The sequence below is a fragment of the Drosophila miranda genome, chromosome 3 (assembly GCF_003369915.1).
Source record: "Drosophila miranda strain MSH22 chromosome 3, D.miranda_PacBio2.1, whole genome shotgun sequence".
Lineage (NCBI taxonomy): Eukaryota > Metazoa > Arthropoda > Insecta > Diptera > Drosophilidae > Drosophila > Drosophila miranda.
The window spans coordinates 17,047,087-17,073,068 of record NC_046676.1 but is presented as its reverse complement, the minus strand read 5'-3'; the positions used below and the strand labels follow the sequence as shown (position 1 = coordinate 17,073,068).

General features: G+C 48.9%; 6 protein-coding genes across 9 annotated transcripts in view; 2 read left to right on the top strand and 4 right to left on the bottom strand.

Annotated features, from left to right (window-relative positions):
* The window catches only part of LOC108159972 (zwei Ig domain protein zig-8), a 42,154-nt gene extending 33,716 nt beyond the window's left edge, over positions 1–8,438 (bottom strand). For all 4 annotated transcript variants that reach the window (XM_017293654.2, XM_017293659.2, XM_017293657.2 and 1 more), the window contains exon 1: positions 7,681–8,438. The gene's annotated coding sequence lies outside the window, so the exon portion shown is untranslated. The remainder of the gene's footprint in view (positions 1–7,680) is intronic.
* A 4,854-nt stretch (positions 8,439–13,292) lies between these two features.
* LOC108159970 (odorant receptor 42b) lies at positions 13,293–15,796 on the top strand. The gene is made up of 3 exons (XM_017293653.2): positions 13,293–14,877; positions 14,945–15,302; positions 15,415–15,796. The coding sequence occupies exons 1-3, from the start codon at positions 14,111–14,113 to the stop codon at positions 15,487–15,489; spliced, it is 1,200 nt and encodes a 399-aa protein (XP_017149142.1). The 5' UTR covers positions 13,293–14,110; the 3' UTR covers positions 15,490–15,796.
* LOC108158038 (odorant receptor 42a) lies at positions 15,792–17,393 on the bottom strand. Its single transcript, XM_017290183.2, has 3 exons — positions 16,465–17,393; positions 16,042–16,399; positions 15,792–15,978 (listed from the first exon to the last, which is right to left on the bottom strand). Exons 1-3 carry the CDS (start codon positions 17,334–17,336, stop codon positions 15,889–15,891), a joined length of 1,320 nt encoding a protein of 439 aa, XP_017145672.2. The 5' UTR covers positions 17,337–17,393; the 3' UTR covers positions 15,792–15,888.
* An 864-nt stretch (positions 17,394–18,257) lies between these two features.
* Positions 18,258–21,680, bottom strand: LOC108159969 (odorant receptor 42a-like). Its single transcript, XM_017293652.2, has 3 exons — positions 19,207–21,680; positions 18,787–19,144; positions 18,258–18,722 (listed from the first exon to the last, which is right to left on the bottom strand). The coding sequence occupies exons 1-3, from the start codon at positions 19,980–19,982 to the stop codon at positions 18,627–18,629; spliced, it is 1,230 nt and encodes a 409-aa protein (XP_017149141.1). The 5' UTR covers positions 19,983–21,680; the 3' UTR covers positions 18,258–18,626.
* A 25-nt stretch (positions 21,681–21,705) lies between these two features.
* On the top strand, positions 21,706–23,043 carry LOC108159974. The gene has a single exon (XM_017293661.2). It carries the CDS (start codon positions 21,791–21,793, stop codon positions 22,568–22,570), a length of 780 nt encoding a protein of 259 aa, XP_017149150.1. The 5' UTR covers positions 21,706–21,790; the 3' UTR covers positions 22,571–23,043.
* Positions 23,044–25,181: 2,138 nt separating this feature from the next.
* On the bottom strand, positions 25,182–25,835 carry LOC108158039 (J domain-containing protein CG6693-like). The gene has a single exon (XM_017290184.1). It carries the CDS (start codon positions 25,833–25,835, stop codon positions 25,182–25,184), a length of 654 nt encoding a protein of 217 aa, XP_017145673.1.
* Between the last annotated feature and the right edge of the window lie 147 nt (positions 25,836–25,982).

Below are 25,982 nucleotides of genomic sequence, written 5' to 3'. Positions count from 1 at the left end.
TTACAGGGATACTGGCACTGGCACTGCCACTGCCACTGCCACTGCCACACACTGATGATGTACGAGAGCCAGACCGTACTGGCAGCTGCCAGGCCCTGGGCCTCACTGTGTTTAGTTTTAAACTGGGACGTGTACAATTTAATTTAATCTTTGGATTTGGCCGGGCTCCTTCCAGAACGGGGCGACACATGACTGCCTCAGAACAAAACGGATGGCTGGAAAATATGGAAAATCTTTTGCATTTTCCAGGTCTCCTTTGTGCGTTGGATTGATATTTAGAGGCTGTCGCCTTTGTTTGCCTGCTTTATCAATTATCTGAATGATTTCGACAGACACAGACGGTCTCGAGTCTCGAGTCTCGAGTGCGAGATGACAGCTCACTTGCGGCCCTGACAAGGGGTTATTCGGAACCACCAATGAGAGAGTAATTGCAATTAGCACAAGTGCCAACGAGCGTTTCAAATATTAATTAAATCTCCTTTACTTTGCTGCAACCAAATGCGATTAAATCCGCTCGAGATGCTCCTCCAGGAGCGGCTCAGGGCATAGACGGGGCTGTCAGCCATTTACTTCCATGGCACGTAAACCAATTTGAAATGAGCAACTGACGGATACATTTAATACGATTTCCACGCGTGTGTGTGTGTGTGTCTGTTGCTCGATGAAAACGATATCCCAGCATATATACAATTACATACTTGATTCGCTGTGGGGCCAGGAGCCAGGGGCCATTTTGCCGATGATTCCTGCACATTGCCGCATTTATTGCCTGTTTATGCTAATTGAAAAGCCAATGACAACAGAGCCATCGCGATACCGCTTCACCCGTTGCATATCATGTTAATTGCAGCTGCCAGACATCGCCCGCGGATTTACAATTAATTACAATTAAGTCCGGCTGCAGGTGCTAATGCTCTGCTTTCGAGAAGGCTCGCAAGCGGGCGGTCGGTGCGCGTATTAATAAATACAAAACAAATACGGGGCGTATACTTAATCTGCGTACAAACAGCCCCCCAGTGGTCCGAGGCCGAGGTTATTTTTGCTCTTTATGTCAAATGAAGCGTGCAAATGCCACAACGCCCTCAAAGCCCCAACATTAAATGCGCAGCCACCAAAAACATGCGCTGCGGGGCCCCCAAACAGGCGGCAAACTTCGCTCCGAATGGCTGTATATCTGTGCTCGACTGTGCTCGACTGTCCTGGGCGACTGTTATGAGTGTCCTGGCCGTAACAAGTGACCAAGGCTGGCCCCAGAGACGCGACAAGCGTCGTTTGTTTGATAAAGTCATCAGCCCGCAATCGATAAACCAAATAAAGCGGCCAAAAAACACACACACACACACACACATACACAGCGAACAAATATTTATACATATTTTTAAACGCTGTTGCTGATGTTTTGCCAGTGAAATTAAATTATTAAATATTGATGTTACATTTTTAATTTTAAAATTCATTTTTAATTTCCTTTTAAAGTATGGAAAATGCACAATTTCCCCCATATTTCCCACATAGTAGCTGTTTTTTTTCGAGTGTATGTCTTTGTTAATGGTCGGACAGGATTTCGGTTTTAGCAGCAGGAGGCGAGGCCCTCCCCTCCCGCAGTTTCCGTACCATTTGCTTGGCCTTTTCCAAATGTGAAATTTATTTATTTCCCGAGCAGCTTCCGCTGTCGGCTTTGCTCTATTCTTAATTTAATTAATTAGAGGCACGTGACGTCACTTTTAATTCTAATTGAATTCCGTTTTATTTAAAGGGCAAGGGGCAAAGGGGGGGGGGAAAGGGGACTACCATCAAAGTTTATGACGCGCAAAAATATAACAAAGCAATAAATTAATTTGTGCGCAGTATTTAAAAACAAATACGCGACAAACCAGAAATTGCAGCGCCATAAATTATGAATTATGAATTGCCATTAATGCAAATCAACAATGCTGCCACGCACACAAGTCCTTGTGCCACTTGTCAGCAGGGTGCAGCATGGTGGAGCAGCATGGTGGGGCAGCAGGGTGCGGCAGGGTGCGGCCAGGCTGGATGCGAGCGAATGGCTGCTCATAATCGAATTAGTTGCACCAAAGCACAAAATTAATTTCCGCTCTGCATGCCGCAAGCCGCAAAACATAATTGGTTACGAGTAGGTTTGGTTTCGGTGCCCCGAAAAGTGCGCCACCAATCCCTGGTCGGAGCGCTCTTCCAGTTCATAAAACCCCCAGTTCATGGGCATGCCGACGATACGATAGAATAGAGGCATCAACGCAGAACGGCATAGACCAGCGACCATTGGGACTGGTCTGCAAATATGCTTTAGATGGCCATTCGGGTGCCAGATAAAAAACGATTGCTTCGATACGGGCCACAAACAATGCCTTGATCTGTCCCCCCCTCCACTCACACACACACACACACTGAAGATTGGGTTGCACACACAATCAATTTTGCTGGGCGGGCTCTGTCTGTGGATTATGTGGCAGCTATTTGGGCCAAAAAGCTACGGAATGCCTGCCATACATCTTTATACCATATTTTCAGAGTTTAGTATTGAACATTTTTGCCTTGCTGCCGTGTGGGGTTGGGCGCTGCACGAGACATTCCTATCCCCGGCGCCGATGTGTTGATGAATTCCGCCCAGTCCCCGTCCCCGTCCCAGCCCGGGCACTCACCATGTATTGGCCGGGGCTCCGGCTTAATGGCCAAATCCCCTACGGCCAGCCATATGTAATATTTCCAGAGCCTTTGTGTCGGCTGTGGCCTGCAGCTGGCTGACGGGCTGCCAATACACTTTAAAACCCGACGGGCGGCCAGGCAGCAGTTAAAAACTTTCGGCAAAGGAGTGGAGTGTCTTTCAGGCTCGGCCCAGTCCCACAGGCCCCAAAGTGCTATTACTGAAATTGAAGACATCTATAAGATGCCCCTCGCATACCAATAGACACACGCCATTCATGTGTGGCGGGTAGACGGGGCAACGCTTTTATGGTAATGAGCTCGCATTACAAGCAGGGAAAGGAAAAGGAAAAGCCAAGAAAATATTTTGACACGATGCCGACATTTGATAGAGCAGGACGAGAGGGATCTCCCCCCCCCCCACACCACCATTCTTGCCGAAAGCATTCGCATCCTTTGGCATTAAAGTCAGTGCAGGCGTGCAAACTGTTTATTTGCGTAATTTCACTTGAGAGTCCTTTGGCTGCCAAATTGCCGAAAGAGCGCTGCACACATCCATTCAGCCTCTGCCCCTGCCCCAGCCTCTGCCCCTGCCCCTGCCCCTGCCCCAGCCTCTGCCCCTGCCCCTGCCCCTGTTTCTGCTTCAGCTACAGTTTTGCCTTGCGTCAAGTGTCCTTTTGTGCCTCTACAATCTCGCACATTTCATTTGCTCCTTTGTTCTCCGCTTTTTTTTTAAGTCTTCATGTCGTGTGCTCATTTCCCATTTCTCCCCCCCGCCCCCCAGCCCTTGTTTGCTGTACGTACCACTTGATCTACGGGCCCCCTCAAGGACCTTGAACTCGCTAACGAGCTGCCACACAACAAAAGGGCCACCAGTACGGGTCCTGCATGGAGCACTGTGCAGGCCCGTCCTTTAAATGCATCGAAAGCGTGCCATAAATTTCAATTATAAATTCGAATTTGAAAGTGTTTTTGCTTTGGCGAGCTTTGATTTTTATTCGGCCCCGGAAAATAGTGTCCCGCATCGTGCATATCCCGTGTCTGGCCATTATTTCTGTGCGCTTGGTCAATCGGAATAATAAATCGGTATCCCCAGCCACGCCCTGAAGTAGTTCCGGACGCGGAAAGAAAATAATTGCCAATGGAGAATGTCAATGGCTGGACGATAAAAATATTCACAAAGAACACAAGCGAAGGGAAAACAAAACACACGAAAATACGAAATAAAAGAGCCCAGAGTGGGGATAGAAGGCCCTTGTCTTGGCGCACTCGCAGAGTGGCAACATTTCTCTCCCTCTCTCTCCACAGAATGGCTTCAATAAAAACACCAAGTAAATGGAGGCCCGAGACGAAACAACAAGGACACCGAAAAAACACAAAAAGAGCTTTGCCACACATACAGCATGGGGCACACAGGGTAATTCTTAGTTAACGAGCAACCAAAACGTATTCACGCTTTGCTAAATCCCCATGGGATCCACAACACGGCCGGATGCCAAGACCAGCAACTGATTCACTCTCCCACAGATGCCAAAGAGAGCTGCTATGTGTGTGTGCTTAGGACCGAGTGCAACGCCGCTCTATGGCCATAGTATTAAAGGCCTAATTGCGGGCAATTACTTTGTGCTCGGCTAATAAAAACGTTAGAGATATTTGCGCATTTCAACTAATGATTTTCTGCTTAGGCCTAAACAAACACACACAAACACACACACACACACACAATTTAAGTGTCCGGCCAAGTGGCCTATGGCATCCGGTGCGTAAATTACACATACGCCCCGTACGACAGATACAACATCTCGTTAGCAGACCGCCTGACACAGTTGTTAATAATTCATTGAGGCCTAATAGAACACACGACAAATCAGTGGACAGAGGACGAAGGACACGCTCTTACTATAATTAGCTGATACATTCAATAATTTAGATCGAAACCGAAAACAAAACTCTGGACAGCTACAGCTGCTAGCCGCCAAACAGGTGGGGCTCGGGCCACCAGCCCACCAGCCCACCAGGCCTTGTGTTCTTTTCCAGCCAGCAATTAGATGAGAGCCCGTGCCGCCGTCGTCGTCATGGTCGGATTGGGTGGGCAAACTCCTCATTAAGGGCTTACACAGTCCGTTAAGCGCCGGCAGTCCAATATAATTGGGATATTGAAAGCCATGTCTAGGTACGAAAGATGGAGGGTAATCTGATGCCCAGTCGCAGAGTTGATTATTTCTCAAACAATTGCAAACTTCTGCAAATTGCAATCGAATGGCAAGCAATAAAGGCTGCACTGCCATCCGATATGAACGACTATCTGCCAGGAGCCGAACAATGCGGGTGGCACACAATGCCACACAATGGCAAAAAAGTCACAAAAATAAATGGAAATTAAAAGTTGGCCCCGTTTGAGGCCATGAATAGGAAATCGAACGGCCAGCATCGCCCCAAAAATGGTGCCAAGCCAAGGCCTCCGAAGGAATAAAATATTAAACGACTCGTGCCAAATGCAATCCCATTGGTATCAAGGCTGGAGCGTGCGTGCAGACGCGACATGGTTAACATGACATCATCATCATGATCATCATCGTCCTGCCACAAAACAGAGGAACAGAACGGCAGTGAATCGTCTGCGGAGTCTAATGAATAAAAATGAATTTAAAATCAAGACAAAGACACTATAAAGCAGACATGGCAGGATGACGGAAGGAGCAGCGAGACGAGGACCCAGGACCCAGCGCCCAGGACCCAAAGCCCAGAGCAGGCTGCCAGCCAGTCTACGCACTGATCCAGTGGCCCGAGTCGGCAGTTGGCCAACTAAATGACATGTCGTCTCTCGTCCAACGGGGCATGCTCCAATTTCTTTGTTTTTGTTCCTTCTACGAGTTGTAATCCTTTATTTAAATATTGTTTGTTTTTTATTTGCCTTTGCTATTATGCTTGGGGATATTTTGCATAAATAACTAGAAGAAAAACTGAGAGTCGAGTCGGGACTAGGAAAGTAGAAAGTCAAGCAAAAAGCAGCCTTCATATTCCCTACAATCACACACACAGTGCTCATATGCACACAATCAAATCAAATCTAGAGACAAGACAACACTAGATGTCGGAATAACAATCTGGACAGGAATTTTGCCTCTCTGAAGTTGGTTTTTCTGCCACTTTTTAGTTGGGCTCCAGTTGAAATATTTGCTCTGTCATGTTTATCGAGACAAGTTGACTTTTCGACCTCGCCCCCAAGGCCATGGGGCAACGGGGGGGGGTGGGGCGTATGATAAATATGCCAGAACATTACGCACTCGAAACGCCCCGAAAGACTCATTAAACCTCGCGCCAAGTGTCAAAATGGCGGTCATAAAATATGCCCATATCCAGGTGAGGCTGGCCAAGACCCAGGGACACACGCACAAGCGGTGGGGTGGACCGGGCGAGAGAGACTTTGCATGTCAGGCCCCCGAGGTGACGAAACGGTCCTGCGCCTGTTGCTAGATGCCACGATGACAGTGGGCCAACATTGACATAGGACAGCCACGCCCCTTGCATCCTACCACCTGGCCACCCTCACCTGTGTGGCACCTGTGTGTGTGTGTGTGTGTGTGTGGTTATGTCTAATATCAAATTCACATTCATTTTGACATCGAAGCGGAAATACATTTAATTGCTTTCTGCGTGGCTTTCAGCGAAGGGGCCAGCCCTGTCATCCCCCTCCCCTCCCCGCCCCCCCCCCCCTCGTACTTTTCCAAGTACACACCTCCACAGCGCCACACAAACGAATCCCTGGCTGTGGCACGTAGCCGCGACAACGACTTTTCCCATTAGCGCCGCGTCTCCCAGGGTTTGAATGGGTGTACAAATATTTTGCTTTTCTTGGCAATTTTCATGTGTTTTCATTTTGTCATTTCATTAGAACAGCACAGACCCCCCCCCGACTGTCAAATCAGCATTTGCGTGTGGTACATTATCTCAGATAGAGATGGCTCTGGCCGTTTCTTCCTTAGGGCCTGCCTGGTGCGGCGCCACACAATTCAATGCTGCTTCTGATTAACTCAGAGAAAGTTAATTATGGTAACCCTTATCATGTACGGCTGCCCGACTTCAGATGCATTTCACGCTTTGACAGGAAAATATTCTTTAGAGCTCTCGTTTAATCTCTCGTATATACACGTCTCGAGTTCCTGCTCCTCCTCCTCCTCCTAGCACCAGTGTTTAGTGTTTTTGTACGATTAATATCCAAGTATGCCATAGAAAAAGCGGACATAATAAAGTATGCTTTAAACCATTTTTGCGTGTGTTTTGAGACCGTCAAGCCGTCGAGCGAATAAAGCAAGAAACATCTAATAAAGCAGAACAAAATGATAACGAAAATGTGCGTGTGAGCAGGTCGCAATTGTATAAATCTAAATCCCAATCGTCTCGCATTCGAGTAGCAGCCCAATAGTGAATATTTCGCTCATCCGAAAGTGCTGATTGGTGCAATGGACAGAAAATGTCCGCATTGTCAGGCGTCAAATGGCAGTGCAACTACCAGAAATTAAGACACTACCAGAAGCACCGACACGGATACATCTATGAAGAGTGCATGGCCACAGCTTAAACCCACCAAAACTATTAACAAGTTTTCCCATTTCATGTAAACATCCTTCGTTTAAATTATTACCCGTCCATTCTGATCAACAGGCGACAAGCGTAAGGTCTAATGAATACTCGGATCATTTGGGAAAGTCCAAAAACTTTATTTTAAACCTTTAATTAGTCTTGCCTCCGCTCTGCGTCTTTCAAGGACCAACTTGAGGGGAATCTGTGGCCTAAAACTAAGATTAGCAAATATACAACCCCAAATACATATACTTTAACCTTTCAACAATAATGATGTGTTCTTAAGCTAATAAACAAAACAAATGTGGCAAAGGCAAAGTTTTCGGCTGCCTCTGGCCATAAACCAGAGCCCAAAACTTGCAAATCGCACATAAATAATCCAAACCAGAGGTAAAAGTTGAAGTGAAAGTCACATTAGGCACGTGTCATACTCACATGCGAGAGAGGTGGCCAACAGTCCTACGGGTTCTGATCGGATCGGGGGACACTCGCGACTTTCTTTCGACAGTGGGACACCTGAGTGGATGCTATCGTACAGGATACGATATCCTGTCCTATCCTATGCAGTGCAGTGCAGTGCAGTTAAGTGCGATTCGATTTGGGTCAAAGTGCTAACAAAACAACAATGCAGCCGCACATTTCACAGTTGTCGCAGTTAACGTTGCTGCCACCTCTGCCTCTGTCGCTGCCACTCGGTTCTATGGCGCTTCTGTTTCCGTTTCCGCTTTCACTTTTTGTCACTGCTGACTTTTCAGCTGCGTTCACAGAGTTGCGTTGACAATGTGTCGAGCAGTGGAGCACTGGAGCACTGGAGCAGGGCAGGCCACGCACACACACGCACACGCACACACACACAACTAAAAAAAAAAAAAAAAATGCGTTCTCAAGGATAAACAACGATGTACGGACACGAAACGCACGCGGCGGCTCTGTAGGCCGGTCTTGAACTTGATGCGCCGAGAATTTCTTTCTTTAGAATTTCCTACGATCTTGTGCCTCAAAAAAATATCGAAACGCACTTTTGCCGCCGGCAGGTCTCAACCTCGTCCTCTCGCACGGCTTCCTTTGCTGTTCTCGGTGCTATTGCTTTTGCTTTTGCTGTTGCTTCGGTGTGGCACAGGGGCGATGCGATGCCGTGGCTTCCGCAGCGGGCACAGCTTTCAACGAGTATACGAAGTGGACTGAAGGCACGACAACGACTGGCAGGAGGCCAGTGTCGGGCCAGCGCCAGGCATGCGCTTTCGCGCGGTGAGCGAAAGCTCAGCGGAAGCTTTTAGGTCAGTTACACGAGCCCCATTCGCCTTCGCCTTCGTTTTCGTTTCCACTTCGCGCCGAGACACCCGCTGACAGCTGTTGGGCCTCGCTTCCAGCGCGCAGGCAGTTTAAGAGAGTCCTTCCACGGACTCTTTCGCTCTCTTTCGCTCTCTTCGGCGCTCTTCGGTTCGACGGCATTCAAATTCACTTAGCTGAAAGATGCCCGAATTGTGTCACATTTCTAAGTGGAATTTACTTTGCTAATGTCACGTGCCTTTGGCTGCGGCTTGGCCTCCCATCCTAGCAACGGGGTGGAGTGGCGGGTGCTGGAAGGGAGGCCCAATGACATACTTCACTGCCGATTCGCAGGTAAATGCGACATCGGGGCAACGGACGTGTCTGCGAATCAGTGGCAAACAAATTGATCCCGTAATGCAACTGCCAGTCGGACACACTGAGGGACTGAGGGACACCGATGTAGAACTGGCCGAGTGGCAGTGGCCGCCGCAACTTGCAACTAAACTTTTGCGGTGAGCAAACCCAAACGTGAAGTAAACTCCGACCGCAGGGCACAGCCCACAGGGCTGACAGCGACAACTATCGCTCGCCGACATCCGGCGACGTGCACGGATCTGGCTAGGGGACCAGAGAGAGAGAGAGAGGTGGGGCAGGGGCCGGGGCAGGGGCCGGGGCAGGGGCAGATAGACGGCAAAACGTTTGCCCACATGCCGCTTGTCGTTTTCCATTAGTGTGCCGACCAACCTCAATGATTTCTTACTTACAGCGCGCAATTTGTAAGTGTGTGTATCCATGTGAGAGCGCACACACACACACTCTTCCAGCTGAGGCATAATCGCATTCGTATTGGTTTTCGAGTGCTGAAGCATCCAAGTTGGCCAATGCGTTTCGAGTGGGGTCGCCGACTTAATCTGTGTGTGTGTGTGTGTGTGTGTGCGGGTAGTATCTGTGTATCTGTGTATCTGAGTGTGCCTGTGCTTGTGGTCGGGCAAAAAGTTCAGGAAATTGCTTTTGCATGAGCGCTTTGGCGGAGGGACCGGAGCGCCGGACCGCCGGACGATGACGCAGCTCGTAAAAAGGAAGCTGCGGCGATTGCAAAAGAATTGAGAATCGAGTAAGGTCGCAATCGCGAGGGGGGGGGGGGGGGCAAGTAATTAAGGGGCAGCAGGAGATAATTATGTCCGGGAATGTTTTCAGTAATTCGAATGTATTTCAATTGAATTATTACAGGCGAACAGCCGCACACATCGACCTGGGGGACATCCTGCTAGCAGTGCCTATGCCCTAACAAAGGGTAAACCCCCCGCTCCCCCCTCCCAGAAACGTCAAAAGGAGTGGATCTCCTGCTCTCCTATCAACGGTTAGCCAGCAGAGAGTATCTGGCAGTCGGAATATCGCCCTTCGCCATAGTTTTTGCTTTGTTTTTTGGATCGCATGCTGGCCGGCCATTCAGTCAATGGTCAATATGCTCGATTCATACACTTTGACCTCGTTCAGCCACGTTCGAAATGATTTCGTGTCTGCCACGCCTTCCGCCCCTCTCTCCGACCTACGACCTCCGACCTCCGCCACCTGGCTCTGCCCCCCTGCCCCCCTACCCAGCACTATCGGTGTAATGTTTTGTTGTCACTGAATGTTTGTAGTTTTTCGATTCGAATGAAAAATGTTGCCTACTTTTTGCTGGCAGCAACAAACAAGAAAAGGACAATAAAAAAGGAATTTGTTGGCACTGCGGAAAGAAAACGAACTGTGTGCCCCAAGGCAGGAAGGAGGGCATACATACATACATTGTACATATATCAAATGGGTAAACATTTTATTTTAGTCGTAATTGAATTGAAATCGACCTGAGGTCCTACGGCAGGACCAATGCAATGCCATATTTCAGGCAACTTAAAATGTGTGTGCCACAAGACATCCTTAAACGTGGTGCAAATGAGAAGACAGGAGAGGGAAGGGAAGGAGCACCCCAAAGGGGTGCCAGCAGAGCGCCAAGCGAAAGCGTACGTGCACTTTTGCCTGATGACCCCATAATCTGGGGCTATTAAATCAATTTCGGTTGCTGCTCTTTTGCACTACTTTCACTCACTATATTGCACTCGTCGTATGTACGCCAGGCCGAGTCATCATCTGACTCGCAAGGCTCACTGGCTGACAGGCCAGACGAGGATTGGGGGAGCCGCTGACGGAGCATGCAATATTTAAAGAGCAAATAAACGAGTCGCGGGTCCCAGGGCAAATCAATGTCTCTCGGTGTTTCGGTGCTCCGTTCCTTTCCTTTCCATTCCGAGTCTCTAATAACTCACCAAATCGTTATGAAGTTGAAATATGCGTGGCAAACGGATGGCAAATATTGACAGTACAAAACAAATTACCTGATTACATTTGGGTCAAGCCATTTTTGGCACCAAAGCGACACTCAATTTTCATGTGGCTCTTGTTTGTTTATGTGTGTGTGTGTGTGTGTGTGTGTCCCCTTTGACTGAAACAGGAGTATCCCGATGTCCCGATGTATACTCACGGGTCACACAGACAGAAATTAATTAAAAGTTGGTGTGTTGCTGCAACCCAGTGTCTAGTTTGTTTATTTGTATTTGCAGACATGTATGTGTTTGTGTGTGTGCACGTTGCAGGTAGTACGGGGGCATGTTGTGCCAGAGCAAACATATGCAACAGCCAAAAAGGAGGACATTTTGGCAGCTATAAAAGGCCATAGTGCATGCATGCAGCATTCGATCAAATAGTTTAAATATTTCGCATACCTTTCATCGAAATTCCAACTATACAGAGCTCCTCCCCTCACAACCGGGTATCTCATCGTCCGGACAGATGGTCAGATGGTTTTTTTTTCTTTTTTCGGACTACGCGAATGTTTTTCTATTTTTATTTTTTTTTGTGTATTTTCACGACCTTGTGGGGCACACACTCCGTCGCAATGTTTACAAAATAATAATAGCATTTGCGACCCTGGTCTTTGTGTGTGTGTGTGTGTGTGTGTGCGTGAGTGTGAGTGTAGTTGAGGGTCGCCCTCCGTCCGGGGAATTCTTTTTATTATAATTTCATTTGCCGTGCCCCGACCCAGTGAAAGCAGTAAAAGTAACTCATCAAAATGCATTCTCTTGGCTTGGCAACGGCGCAGAGCCAAAGAATAATATTACAAGAATTAATTTAATGCTTGGCTGCATAATTATCCAAACCGAACAGAACCGCTGTGTAATATTTTCTTTGTTTTGGGAGGCATTTCCCCAAAAAAACACGTTCATAAATTAATCTAATTTTCGAATGGAAGCAAACAGGGTCGAAATGGAATGAGAACTCAATGTCTAAATGCTTCTTAAGTTGGCCATTAGACACAATTAGACACAAACAGAATTCATCGGAAATCATTGAAATCAAATTTAATTTATTTTCTATTAGGCCTTCTCTGCTCTGCTCTGCTCTGCTCTGCTCTGCTCGAATAATGAGAATTATTTTGATAGCTTCGCATTTCATAGGTTTCATAGTCAATTATTTGTGGGATAATAGATGCTGCACACTTGAAGTTGGAGTTAACTCCATTAATTTGCAACATTTCGGAGGCAGATTGACTGATTGAATCGGCTCTGTCTTTGCATCGTATCGCACTGCCATATATTTGATGCCCATGTACTCGAGCAAGGACTGAAATGTGCGCTCATGTGCGACAGCGAGAGGGTGAGGGTGAGGGTGAGGGTGAGCATGAGGGGGAGGGTGTCAGGATGTGTCAGGTGTGATAGCAGTGAACAGCCCGAGAATGTGTGTAAGCGACTGCAAGCCGCCAGCCGCCAGCCGCCAGAGCAACGTGGCATTAATTTCCGTTAATTAAAATAAATACGTCAAGCGGTAATAAATAGCACGGCACTGGCATTAAATGAAGGCCCAGCGAACTCAAAAGACACACGGCCGCCTCCAATTAGATGTCTGCTGTACCCCAACATATGTACATCTCAAGTAGTTGTCTCTTCTGCAATTAATGGGAGAATTGATTTGCCTGGAGGGCACATAAATTTCTGACACCCCAACAGATTGGCGATTCTCGGGATGCTGGCCCCGGTCCTGGCCTCGGTCCACTCGTGCGTTATTGCAGAGCATAAATTCTATTCAAATTCTATAACATGTCAGCACATAAGCCGGCACTGTCAAGCGTGCGATGTACAGTCTCACCTTGACAGGGATGAGCTGTGGGTGGCTGTGGAGGAGGCAAAGGCGAGAGTTTTGTGCAAATAACTGAAGCAAAACACAAATGTCTTTCGGGCAGGGATGGAGGGGGGGGGCGGAGGGGGGTGGAGAGCCGCCCTTCCGGGGCAAACGTACTCGAGTGGCAAACAAAAGATTATCCTTGCCCTTACTTCACGCTCAGCCATACAGACCTGCCTTGGACATGGACATACTCGGCAGCAACACAACAGGAGGAGCAGCAGGACCAGCAGGAGCAGCAGGACCAGCTGCTGCTCGGCAGGCGTCATTGTGGATAGTAGGGAGGCGCGTGTGGGTGGATGTGGATGGCCCTGCTATTGAAACGTTGCAGTAATGAAAAAAAATGTCAACTTACACATACGTATGTACATATAAGGAGCAAGAGCCAGAGCCAGAGCCGGTGCCAGAGTCAGAGCAGAAGGCGGTGATAAGTAAGAGCTGGAGGTGGAGCCACAGCCACAGCCAGTGCCACAGCCAGTGCCACAGCCAGTGCCACAGCCAGTGCCAGTGCCAGTGCCAGAGCAGACACTAGAGGTACGTATGTATGTACAACAAAAGCGACAGCGACAACGACAACAAAACATGTGTCAAACGCCAGACATTCTGAGCAATATTAATAACACTCGGATAATATATTTTTCATTAAAGCAGCAGCAAAGCAGCAAAGCAGGAAAGCAGCACAAAGATGTCACGATACTCGTGCACACAACGTGTGCCAGCTGTTGGGGCTCATGCTTAAAGACCGATAATGCAAAACTCCCACACATACAGACCGGTAGAGGTACAGTCAGACCAGGGGGGAATTTTATAAATGTAGTTATGACGGCGATTAGTGGCCATTTTGCATTCCCCCGAGGCCAGGGCTTGGTTAGCCTTGAAAAACTTTACCCAGATCCCTTTTATGATAGCCCCGAGTCTGTTCGCCTGGCTGCCTGGCTGCCTTCCGGTCCTTGCTGACACACAAAGGACAAGCGACACACACTGCGTATGGGCAATGCTCTTAATTGCCTTTAAAGGGCCGTCTGCGATTTTTGCCAACTTTTGCCATCATTTATGCAAAGCGGAAAGCCAGCATGTGGAAATACCGATGCACGCTGATACGAGTGCCGGCACCAGCGGCACCAGCGGCATTCATGCATCAGAGCCGAAACGAATGAGAGGCCGAGACTCTTGACTTTGTTAATTAAACATAACGGCGCACAGGGCACATCGCACATCGCACAGGGAGCAATTCTCAAGTGAATAATTCAACAACAGCAAGTGCCCGAAACTTAACGAAAACTTTTCGAATTCATTGAAAACTTCATCCAGAAAAATGTCACAAATTTCGACTATATAAGCAGACCGCAAGGGAGCCGCGGCACACACTGGCCCCAGGATGGTCTTCAAGCTAATACGACCAGCCCCGCTGACGGAGAAGGTGGGCTCTCGGGATGGCTGCATTTACCTGTTCAGGGCGATGAAGTTCATAGGCTGGGTGCCGCCCAAGGCTGGGGTGCTGCGCTACGTCTACCTCTTCTGGACGCTGATGACGTTCGTGTGGTCCACCACGTACCTGCCGCTGGGTTTCCTGGGCAGCTACATGACCCAGATCAAGTCGTTCTCGCCGGGCGAGTTCCTCACCTCGCTGCAGGTGTGCTTCAACGCGTATGGGTCCTCGGTGAAGACGGCCATCACCTACTCGCAGCTGTGGCGGCTCATCAAGGCCAAGGATCTGCTGGACAAACTGGATCTGCGCTGCACCTCCGTCGAGGAGCGCGAGAAAATCCACCGCGTGGTGGCGCTCAGCAACCACGCCTTTCTCATCTTCACGTTCGTCTACTGCACCTACGCGGGGTCCACCTACCTCAGCTCGGTGCTGAGCGGGCGGCCACCGTGGCAGCTCTACAACCCCTACATCGACTGGCGCGACGGCCGGGGGAATCTGTGGCTGGCGTCTACTCTCGAGTACGTCGTGATGTCGGGGGCCGTGCTCCAGGATCAGCTCTCCGACACCTACCCCCTGGTCTACACCCTCATCCTGCGCGTCCACCTGGACATGCTGCGAGAGCGCATCCAGCGGCTGCGCACCGACGAGGCGATGAGCGAGGCCGAGAACTACGAGGAGCTGGTCAACTGCATCTTGGATCACAAGATTATTATAATGTGGGCAGGCCTGTTTGTGGTTCCAGTGACTTCAGTGCCGTAACCTCTGGTCCGTTCACTTTTTCAGGTTCTGCGAGACGATCAAGCCCGTTATTTCGGGGACCATCTTCACCCAGTTCCTGCTGTGCGGCATTGTGCTGGGTCTGACGCTGATCAACGTGTTCTTCTTCTCGGACCTGTGGACCGGCATCGCCTCCTTCATGTTCGTCATCACCATTCTCCTGCAGACGTTCCCCTTCTGCTACACCTGCAATCTCATCATGGAGGACTGCGACGCCCTCACGCACGCCATCTTCCAGTCCAAGTGGGTGGACGCCTCTCGCCGCTACAAGATGACGCTCCTCTATTTCCTGCAGAACGTGCAGCGGCCCATCGTCTTCATTGCCGGCGGCATCTTTCAGATATCCATGAGCAGCAACATCAGCGTAAGTGCCGATTGTCGGAATTGTGGGAGCACTCTTCCGGGCTTCCCAGGCCCCGCCCGCAGGCAAACAATTAAATCTGCTACAAGTTTACCATACTTTGGCCTACTTTCAGGTGGCCAAGTTCGCCTTCTCCGTCATCACCATCACCAAGCAAATGAACATAGCCGATAAGTTTAAGGACGAATGAGGACTACTACTACTCTCTGGCTTCTCACCGTTCCCATGATTCCCCCCATTGATTTTCTATAACTAAGATGAGATAAAAACTAAAAACCACTCCCTTTCCTTCTGACCAGCATCAATATACCCCACCCTTCTCCGTTTCTCTTTCAGCTTTAACCAGCTCTAAAATATAGCGAGCGCCTCGATGATCGTTATTTGTAGGAAAAAATGTAGATCTAGTGACAATTTCAATGAAAGCAACTCAGTAGACTATTATGTGTATCGCACTGCAAGTAGCTTGCTTTTAAACGGCTAATAAATACTCGAATTAATATTAACCAAGCGATTGTGAAAAGGATTTTAGTCGGGTTTGGGTATGTGTTGAAAGAGCGAAAAACGTGTGCCTTCGAAGAGAACTCTTTTGTTAATCGGCTTCCCCTTCGCCCTTGGCCAGTTGCTCCGCAATATTCATTTGCTTGACCAGCGTAAAGACTGAGAACGAAAACTTGGTGACCTGCAAGGCAGAGCGTTAGTTACCCACAATTTCCAGCTCAATCGGGAATGATTTGATGCTCACACTGATGTTGGTGCCCACGGAGATGGGAAATACGTTCATGGCCATGAAGGTGATGGGCTGCTGGAGCTTCTGCAGGAAGTACATGAGCGTCTTCTTGTAGCGCTGCTCGCCATCGATCCAATTCGACTCGAAAAGAGCGTCCGCCAGGTTGTAGCAGTCGTCTGTGAGGTAGTTGCAGAGAATGCAGAACGGAGTGGTCTCCAGCAGAACGGCAGCCATGAAGGACAAGGCGGCAATGGCCGATCCCAGATTGGCGAACAGCACAATGTTGATGAGCGTGAAGCCAAGGACCAGGCCCACAACCAGGAACTGCACAAAAATAGTGCCCGAAATCACGGGTCGCAAACAATTCACGAAACTGCAAAGGATCCAGGACAAGATCGATTAACGAACCATTCCACAATGAGTGGACGCTCAACCCACCGCAGAATGGTCTTGTGGTCCTGGATGCACTGAATTAGTTGCTCGTAGCGCTGCTCGGGGCTCTCCTCAGGGTCGCTGCCCAACTGTCTCAGGCGGTCCGCGAAAATGGACATGTGGGCACGGAGCACGAGCACAAAGTTGACGGGATAACAGTCCACACAGACGTCCTGAAAGCAGGCACCGGCCATGGTGAAATATTCCAGTCCCGACTGGAGACCCAGCTGCCACGAGCTGGAGCGCCAGTCCAGGTACGGGTAGTAGTTCTGGTAGGGCGGCCTGCCCATCAGGATCGCAGTGAGGAACGTGTTGGTGGCATACACCATGTAGACGGTCATGAAGATGAAGAAGATGCGGTTGCTCTGGGAAACGGCCTGATGGACTCGGAGGCGTTCGCTGGGTTGGGTGAGGCGCCTGTCCATTTCGTCCAAAATGTTGTTGGCATCGTCGAAGTGCTTGACGAGCGCCCAAACGATCAGGACCTTGGTGGAGCAGGACCAAGCGTTAAAGGCCACCTGAAGGGAGGTGAGGAACTCCCCCGGAGAGAACTCTGAGAGATGGCTGATGTACCCAGTCAGGAAGCCGATGGGCTGGTAGAACGTAGAGCAGAGATTCAGGGCAAAGGACCACAGGCAGTAGGCAACGAAGAATCGAGCCGGTGGCCTTCGCACTCCCATTAGAAAGATGCAGCGCAGCAAGTAGAGAGTCCCATTCCGAGAGCAGGCCGGGGCTTCCTTCGGCAGCGTGAACATGGCCGGGAAGACTTTACGCAGCACCATCCTGCCTCCAGTTGAGTGTCGATGCTTCAAACTGGATTGAAGCCTTTTATACGTCCGACCGTGGCGTGATTGAGTCGCAGGACATGGAAAATTCATGAGCGACACGTCTAAACCCGTCAACCGAAATCAATTATGGTTAGGGTAACAGTTGTTCAGCACCTCGGCGAGTACCCGCTGCACCGAACGCACGGCACCCTCAACGCCGAAAGGCTTCAGTGGAGCAGCGTCCTCGTCCAATCCGAATGCCCGACGGGTTACGGCGATGGCGGCGGCGCTTAGCACGTAACGCTCCGGAGAAGTGTAAAAGTTTACACTTGCATATAAATAAATGATGGCTCTCTTTTTCGTCGAAGAGCAGCAGGCTGCAGCGGTTCACAGAGCGAGGGGTAATAGTTCAAATTTCATTGCAAAGAGCGCGTCAAAGTGCAGTCTTCAATTAGGATTACCCGAGCACCGTCATTGTACCATCATTGTGCCACCTCCGTTGTAATTAAATGACAATCACAGTCGACTATGCCGACTATTCCCCCTCAGACCTCATCTCATTGGTTCCATCAGACGTGTGAGAGATGTACTTAGAATAAGTGGGCTGACATGTACATACAATTTCTTTTAAGTAAGTACGTTTGTAATTCTCTCTAACACCCAGGAGATGGTTCTTCGAGAAAACCTAGCAGGTCTGAATATACTAAATTTTAGAGTTAATTACTTTAAGGCTTATGGCAAACGGACTTTTTCTGAATTATCGTGTTTTTTTTTTGTATGGCCAGGTTTTTTTTTAATTCTCCTTTTTTTTTTTAGAGGTAGCACATTTTTTTCAAATTGCAAATATAGATTTTATTGTAAAAAAGTTGCTACCTTTCGTGGCAACTTAATCGAGTCTTATAAAAGAAAAAAAAAAAATAATTAGCTCTAAAAGAAAAAAAAAAAAATAAATTAGTTCAAAAAAAAAAAAAAAACAAGAAAAAAAATATATATTGCCATAGATAAAAAACTATTATTCATTAAACATTTGTAAGTGTAATTATATTTTATTCTATTTACGCAGTGGAGCCATTGTGGGCTAAAAAAAAATACAGCTCGTAAAAGGTTTTTTTAGTTCTAGTAAATTTGTATAGTGCATGGCCAGAGTGCTGCCCGAACCTTTGGGAATGAGTGTCCTTCCAAGCAGCATTGTCCACCCAAAGGTATCTACAATTTCAATCATGTCTGTGTGCGGGAAACAGCGCTGTGCTTTCGTCTCTCTTTTCTCTGCTTTCGTTTGAAGCAGGAAACCTTTCTCCACTGAAGAGGATAAAGTTACTTCAAAATCCTTCAATATTACGTCGAGTGCTTGCTGTCTGCTCTGCGTTTGCTAGACAAATATTCGCGTTTAAATTTCACTTATTAATTGTAATCGGGTTCCCCTTCGACCTTGGCCAGCTTCTCCGCAATATTCATTTGCTTGACCAGCGTAAAGACTGAGAACGAAAACTTGGTGACCTACAAGGAAACCCCTTTGCTCGAGTACTTATAAATTCCCCGAAAATTCGTTTTGGATACTCACAATAATGTTGGTGCCCACGGAAATGGGAAAAGCGTTCATGGCCATGAACTTGATGGGCTGCTGGAGCTTCTGCAGGAAGTACATGAGCGTCTTCTTGTAGCGCTGCTCGCCATCGATCCAATTCGACTCGAATAGGGCGTCCGCCAGGTTGTAGCAGTCGTCTGTGAGGTAGTTGCAGAGAATGCAGAACGGAGTGGTCTCCAGCAGAACGGCTGCCATGAAGAACAGGGCAGCAATGGCCGATCCCAGATTGGCAAAAAGCACAATGTTGATGAGCGTCAAACCAAGGACCAGGCCCACAACGAGGAACTGCACAAAAATGGTGCCCGAAATCACGGGACGCAAACAATCCACGAAACTGTAAAGGATCCACAGCTTGGATTAAAGAACCATTCCGAAATTAGAGCACGCTCAACCTACCGCAGAATGGTCTTGTGGTCCTGGATGCACTGAATTAGTTGCTCGTAGCGCTGCTCGGGGCTCTCCTCAGGGTCCCTGCCCAAGTGTCTCAGTCGGTCCGCAAAAATGGACATGTGGGCACGGAGCACGAGCACAAAGTTGACGGGATAACAGTCCACACACACGTCCTGTAGGCAGGCACCGGCCATGGCAAAGTACTCTAAGCCCGTCTGCAGACCCAGCTGCAACGAGCTGGAGCGCCAGTCCAGGTACGGATAGTAGTTCTGGTACAGCGGTTTCCCCATCACGATGGCAGTGAGGCACGTGTTGGTGGCATACGCCATGTAGACGGTCATGAAGATGAAGAAGATTCGGTTGCTCTTGGAAACGGCCTGATGGACTCGGAGGCGTTCGCTGGGTTGGGTGAGGCGCCTGTCCATTTCGTCCAAAATGTTGTTGGCATCGTCGAAGTGCTTGACGAGCGCCCAAACGATCAGCACCTTGGCGGAACAGGCCCAAGCGTTAAAGGACACCTGAAGGGAGGTGAGTAACTCCCCCGCGGAGAGTTCAGACAGATGGCTGATGTACCCAGTCAGAAAGGCGATGGGCTGGTAGAACGTCGAGCTGAGGTTCATGACGATAGCCCACAGGCAGTAGGCTACGTAGAATCGAGCCGGTGGCTTTCGCACTCCCATTAGAAAGATGCAGCGCAGCAAGTAGAGAGTCCCATTCCGAGAGCAGGCCGGGGCCTCCTCCGACAGCGTGTACATGGCCGGGAAGATTTTACGCAGCACCATCCTGACTCCTCAAGATTTTCGATTGTTGCACCTGGACTGAAGTCGCGCGGCTTTTATATACCCGACCGTGCCGTGATTATAAGCTCATCAATCGCCTGCCATGGGAAATTCATGAGCGACACTTGCAAGCTCGTCAACCGAAATCAATTAGGGTTAGGGTAACAGTTCGACGAGGAGCTTCTGCACCGAACTCTCGGCCCCCTCAACGCCCAGAGCCTTCAGTGGAGCAGCGTCTTTGCCGTGTTCAAATGCCGGGCAGATAAGGTGATGGCGGTGGCACTTAGCACCTGGCTCTCCTTGGAAGTGTAAGAGTTTGCACATGCATATAGCTAAACGATGAACAGGCTGCAGTCTGCAGCAGTTCACAAGGCATGGCTTAATAGCTCCAAAGCCCATCAAAGTCCAGTCTACGATTAGGAGTACCTTTGCACCTTCATCAAGCGGCTGACGATTGGCACTCTACTATGAGGGGGTTATATGAATAATTCTCGAATTAAATACGTCGAAGCTTATGCACGTAATTACAATCTGTAAGCCAAATTGATCGTTTTATAGAAACTTCTTTGTGCAGCTTATTTTATAGGTATTATATTACCACAAAATGGTAAACGTTCAATTAAGTTCACAGCTCTGTGTGAAATAAACAGTTCTATGCCTGAGAGAGACGCGCGACAAGCTCAATTTCAATTAATTTCCACCAGGCCGAGAGCCGTAAATCATTGGGCCATTGCCGGCCGAAACAGGTGTAGAGGCGTTGTCAGTTCCAAGTCAAGTCAACTCCGAATCCCGATTGGGACAAGCGCCCCAGCTGCAGTTTGCTCATTGAATTAGCAAAGGACGACAGTCTCTGACCCGCCACAAAGGGTAAATGGGACATGGACTGGGGAAACTTTTTAATTAAACGCTTTAGCTCAATTGGCAGCAGCTGAAATCGAAGGCTCCCTGGCCAGCTGACAGAGCTGAGAGTGTCTCGAGTTGGCTCTAAATTAGCCACATTAGCCAATGGTGCTCACATCAGGCGAGAATTTCTGCACAAATTTTCGAGTAAATAAAGGCAAAATGGCGCTAACGACACTTCCGCTTGGGCCGTCGGCCAATGGGCGGCACTTCACAGCGGGCGATTGTACTTGAACTTGTACGAGTATTTGCAGCAATTGTTTTTTCCTTTTTGCGAGACCCGTCGCTGTTCAGACAAGTGGCAACAGATTGGCGTTTCAGCTTCAAAGCATTTTCCAAACACGAGCGAATAGGCGTCGCTTTTCTTTAAATACCCTAGAGAATTTTATAGAAAAATGTATGGTTTTCGGTTCTCAAATGAGTGGCTGCCTGCAGCCAGAATCCTTCCGTTAAAGGCCCACTGAGCAAACAGTAAGAATAAATGGCAGTACAGCATATATTGGCTGTCCATCAGCCAGTGCCTGAGCCTGTGCCTGAGCCTGAGCCTGAGCCTTTCCGTGCCCACAGTGCGTATGAGCAATCAGAGAAAGGTTGACTCAAGCCACCGCACAAATATTTAATTTCATCCGGCTGTTTTTATTGCGGCGCGGCTCGCAACAGGTGCGGCATTTGAGGTTCGTCAAAGGCAAACTCATTTGCACTTGAAACCGTGGCAACAAGTCAGGACTGGTCGGGAGTCGGTACTAGGGGGGGGCAGGGGGCAGGGGGCAGGCAGCCGAATGAGGTGACAGCTAGCCAAATGTTGATATTAGCCACCCAAAACCAACCCAAACTCAGGTGGCTGCCGGGCCAACTTCAAAACGAGCTCGCTCCACTTCAAAGCAAATAAACAGAATCAAATTTTCCCGACGATGGTGAGATTGTGCCGTGGGTGTCGCATATCGCACGACTGTGTGCTGCAGGTCAATGTGGTGCTGCTGCTGGCCGGGCTCATCTTTCTGATGGATGTGTTCAACCACATGTACGTGAAGTACACACTGCTCCGGGAGGCCACCGTCTTCCCGGGCGTCCTAATGGCCTGGATGTTCATGATGCGCTTCCTCACCGCGGCGGGGTACATCCTGAACGCCATCGTGGGCATCCGCATGGCCCGGTGCCCGGGCCTGATCAAGTTTGCTAGCTACATGTTTTTTAGCTTACTGCTGCTGCTGTACACCCTGAGCATAGCGGCGACGCGGTTTGTGTATCGATCACGCTTCGAGCTCTCCGCCACGAGGATGGCGCTGCTGCTGTGGCGGAACGACAAGATTGGGCGGCTGGAGGAGGAGCTCGGCTGCTGCGGACGAATGGGCCTAATCGACTACGAAATCTTAGCCGGGGAACGCCACTGGGCCAGTGGCGCCTGCTGTGGGGCACCGGGCTGCGGCGGCTGCTCCGCGAAGGTGATCAAGTACCTCTGGGGCATCGAGGTGGAGGTGGCCCGGGACAACTTCATCCTGTTCATATTGCTCTTGGTTGGGGCGATAGTCATGATGTGTCACTACAAAGGTGTGCAGTTAAACACGTTTGGAGATCCCGACGACTGCGGCCACGAGTCAGAAGAGGAGAATCAGCAGGAGGAGGAGGATGAGGATTCACCCTGGAAGAGCACGAGAAGCGACACTGAGACCGAGGCGAGCACTCTCCAATGAATCTTGCTTTGGGCTGAACAGCAAACAGAACCATCCAGCCGTATTTGCGATTAAGGGCTAAATTAACGACCTCTGCCACGGCTCTGGTCAATTGAACTTTAATTTAACATTACTGCCACACCTCCAGCCAGCCAGTCAGCCAGTCAGCCAGCCAGTCAGCCCTGTGTTTGTCTGCTAGCTTGTTGCGGCTCATTAATTAGGAGGCCTGGCAGCCTGGGATAATGCCAGCACTTAATTAGCCTTCAAAACGATTGCCCTGAAATACATTTTAATGGCTTTGGTTCGAGCGTTGAGCGGAACAATCGAATATGATTTTATGGATTTATCTCGATTTATATGCCCCAATCGGGGTTTACTTTCGTTTGGGGCCACCACTGCGAATGATTAATGCGCATCGAATAACCCGAAATTATTTGATACTTTTATGGACACATCGGGGCCTAACCCCATGCCCCCAAATGGCAGTAGGGGGCGGGAGGAAACAATTTAAATAAAATAAAATTTTCATGGACTCGACTGCATTTCGGAGAATTCTTTAAGGCGAAACAGTTTTTGCCATTTGTTTTGTCAGAGGAAGATGCCACGAAGGAGGGCCAGCATCCAGAAGCGGTGGATGGTGCACGGCGGTGCATCCGTTGCGGTTTGTCTAGAGGAAGCGCCGCCGAAAAATAAACAGCCAGAAAGGATGCGAAATGTAACGGAAGTGCGCGAAATTTTTGCACATTTCACCGAACGTCTCCCTCGCGACTCGCAGCAGCAGCGTCTGTGTGGATGGTTGGGCGTGTGGTTGGGTGGGTGGGTGGTTGTGCGGGTGGTCCACTGAATAGTTGGGTGGATTGACAGTTCGGTACTAAGATGCTTTGGCGGGTGAAATGCCAACTTTATGACATTTTAATGATGTCGACTTTTATGACAGTTGGCTGAAAATTCTTGTAATGGTTTGACAGTTGGCCTTTTTGCAGCAGAAAATGGTGGAACTCAGAGGCGGCGGTGAACCGGTGCTGGTGGATAAAAATGCGGCCGCAAATTGAAAACGACCCGAATCGAATTTCACCATTTTCGCCTGACAAATGCAGCAGAATCAGAGGCCAAGTCGAGATGCAAACTCCATTGCCAAAACCACTGCAATGGAAATTAATTTTGCCATTTCTGCCACACAGTTGCACAGTCGCACAGTCGCACCGAGCGACTGGCCGTGCTGGTGGATGGGGCCAGGGGTCAGACGGGGAGAGTACCAGCAAAATATTGTGACATAAATCAATCACTCTTACCACAGGCAACGGCCAGACCTGACATTTATTAAAATCCCCATGTACGGGCGTGTTTTATGACTGCCTTCTGATGTGGCTGGTCTCTGATTTGATTTCATATGTACTATGTGGGATCATACTTCTGGGAAAAGCCAGGTAATTTGAACATTTTGAAATATAATCAAAGTCCTGCATTCAAAGCCCGTGTACTCCGGCAGAGAGGGGTTCGTGGGCAAACATAAACGACTAGTGAATACCCGCAAATTTAATATCCCAATATGTGATTGCACTTAGGAGCTGTACACCTTCCATTGAGGCTCCCAGATCCACACGGATGCACCAAGTCCTTTATATTTTGTGCTGTATACCCCCGCACTCTTCAGATACCGCGTGCAAGAGAATACAAAAGAAATACTGACAGATGCACAGGCAGAAGTTTGTCTGGCGCCACAGCCAGAAGTTGGCCCCAACTTTGAACGCATAACAAACAAGTTTGGATCGAGTGCAGTGCAGTGTGCAGTGTGTATGAAGAGCAACAGTTCTGGCTTTTAAATCATTTATATAAACGCCACAGACAGTCCGAATAAATACAGGGGGAAAAAAAACGACAGATTGCTGTCCGAATGTTGTGCAGAAAATGAAGAATTTATAGAGATAATGTTATTCGATGGATTCCACTCTACTCTACTACTCCAGATGCTGTCTTTCAAATTGTTTTTATCGTCTGTTCAATGTCATTCCGATAGCCGGGTTAATTATAGAAATACCTGAAGCACAGCCAAACCGAAAGTTAAGCAACTATTAAATAGATTCAAGAACTTCGATGATGGCTGCTTCTGAGCATTGCCAAGGCAATTGGCAACTGGAACTTCTTGCCGGCTCCAAGGACGGCGCTGCGATTTCTTTGACAGCAGTCGAAGGAAGTAGCTGTCGGAGTTGTTGTTCTGTCATGGAAATTACAGATTGTACAGCAGAGAGAGACAGAGAGAGGCTGCTTCCCTTTGCATTTTTTGGCCCAGTCCTACAGGGCCATAATTATTGTTGTACTCGACAGGAAAGGGGCACTGCTTTGCAGTGAAACAAAAATTAATTGTACAACTTTGCACATAAATAAAGCCGCAAATAATGTGGCACGATAAAGGCAGAAAAAAGGTCATCAGAAAGGCAACTCAAAGCTCAACTTTCCCCAAAGTTTCCCTTTGCCTTTTGCCCAACATTATTTATGATTTTCGGGACAAAAGACAAAGTGCCAAACAAAATATTGTCTTAAAACTTGTTACCCGAAACTCAAAGGTAGGTTCAATTTGCATTTCAAACACATCATGCACTTTGCCTGCAGTTTTGGGTGTCTTTAATGTAACCTAAATTTCTGCAAGGCCATCCTCATTGTTCTCGGTCTTGGACTTGGCCTCGTAGACAGCGAACTTCAGGCGACGTCGCCGCCGTTTTTCCACGGATTCGTTGATGAATTTACTGTACTCAGGCAAGTCGTTGGACTTAATCAGCTTCATGATGATCTTTCGGATGCGTGGCTCATCCCGGACCGTCATCAGTGGTAGTTCGATAAACAAGCGATCCATACAGCCCTTGCCCAGCGTGTAGGCAGCCTTGATGTCCGCCAGCTCCAGCTGCGAGCCCTTGTAGTGTTTCCGGAAGAGCTCGCTTACTCCCGACCGGTCCTGGCGGCTACCCAACAGGCACGCGCACAGGTCCAGCACCGTGGCGAAGGTCAGGTCCAGCTCACAGCTGGCACTCTCCTGGGGGAACTCGGTCGGGGAATCGTACAGAGCCCGCTGCTTGTCGTTGGTCAGGATGCTCATAATTCTGAAGACGAGATGGCACTTCTGCAGGGCCTTTCTGCGCTGCTTGGCAGGCCTCTGGCCCGGGTGCTCCTTCATGATCAGCTGATAGGCAGCGCTGCGTATGGCCCTCGGCATAGCCCCGCGTGAGACGTCCAGCACCTTGTAAAAGTCGCGGGTGCCGAACATGAGCCACGAATCGCCGCACACAGACATGGCCTAGGAACAGCTGACTTCCCAAAAAAAATTTCAATTTCAATTGTAATCGTAAAACAATAAATTTAAAAATTCGAAATATCCGTTCTAGAGAGACATTTCCCATCAGTCAACAGTCAACACTTGAGTCAAAGCCAAGCTCAGCTG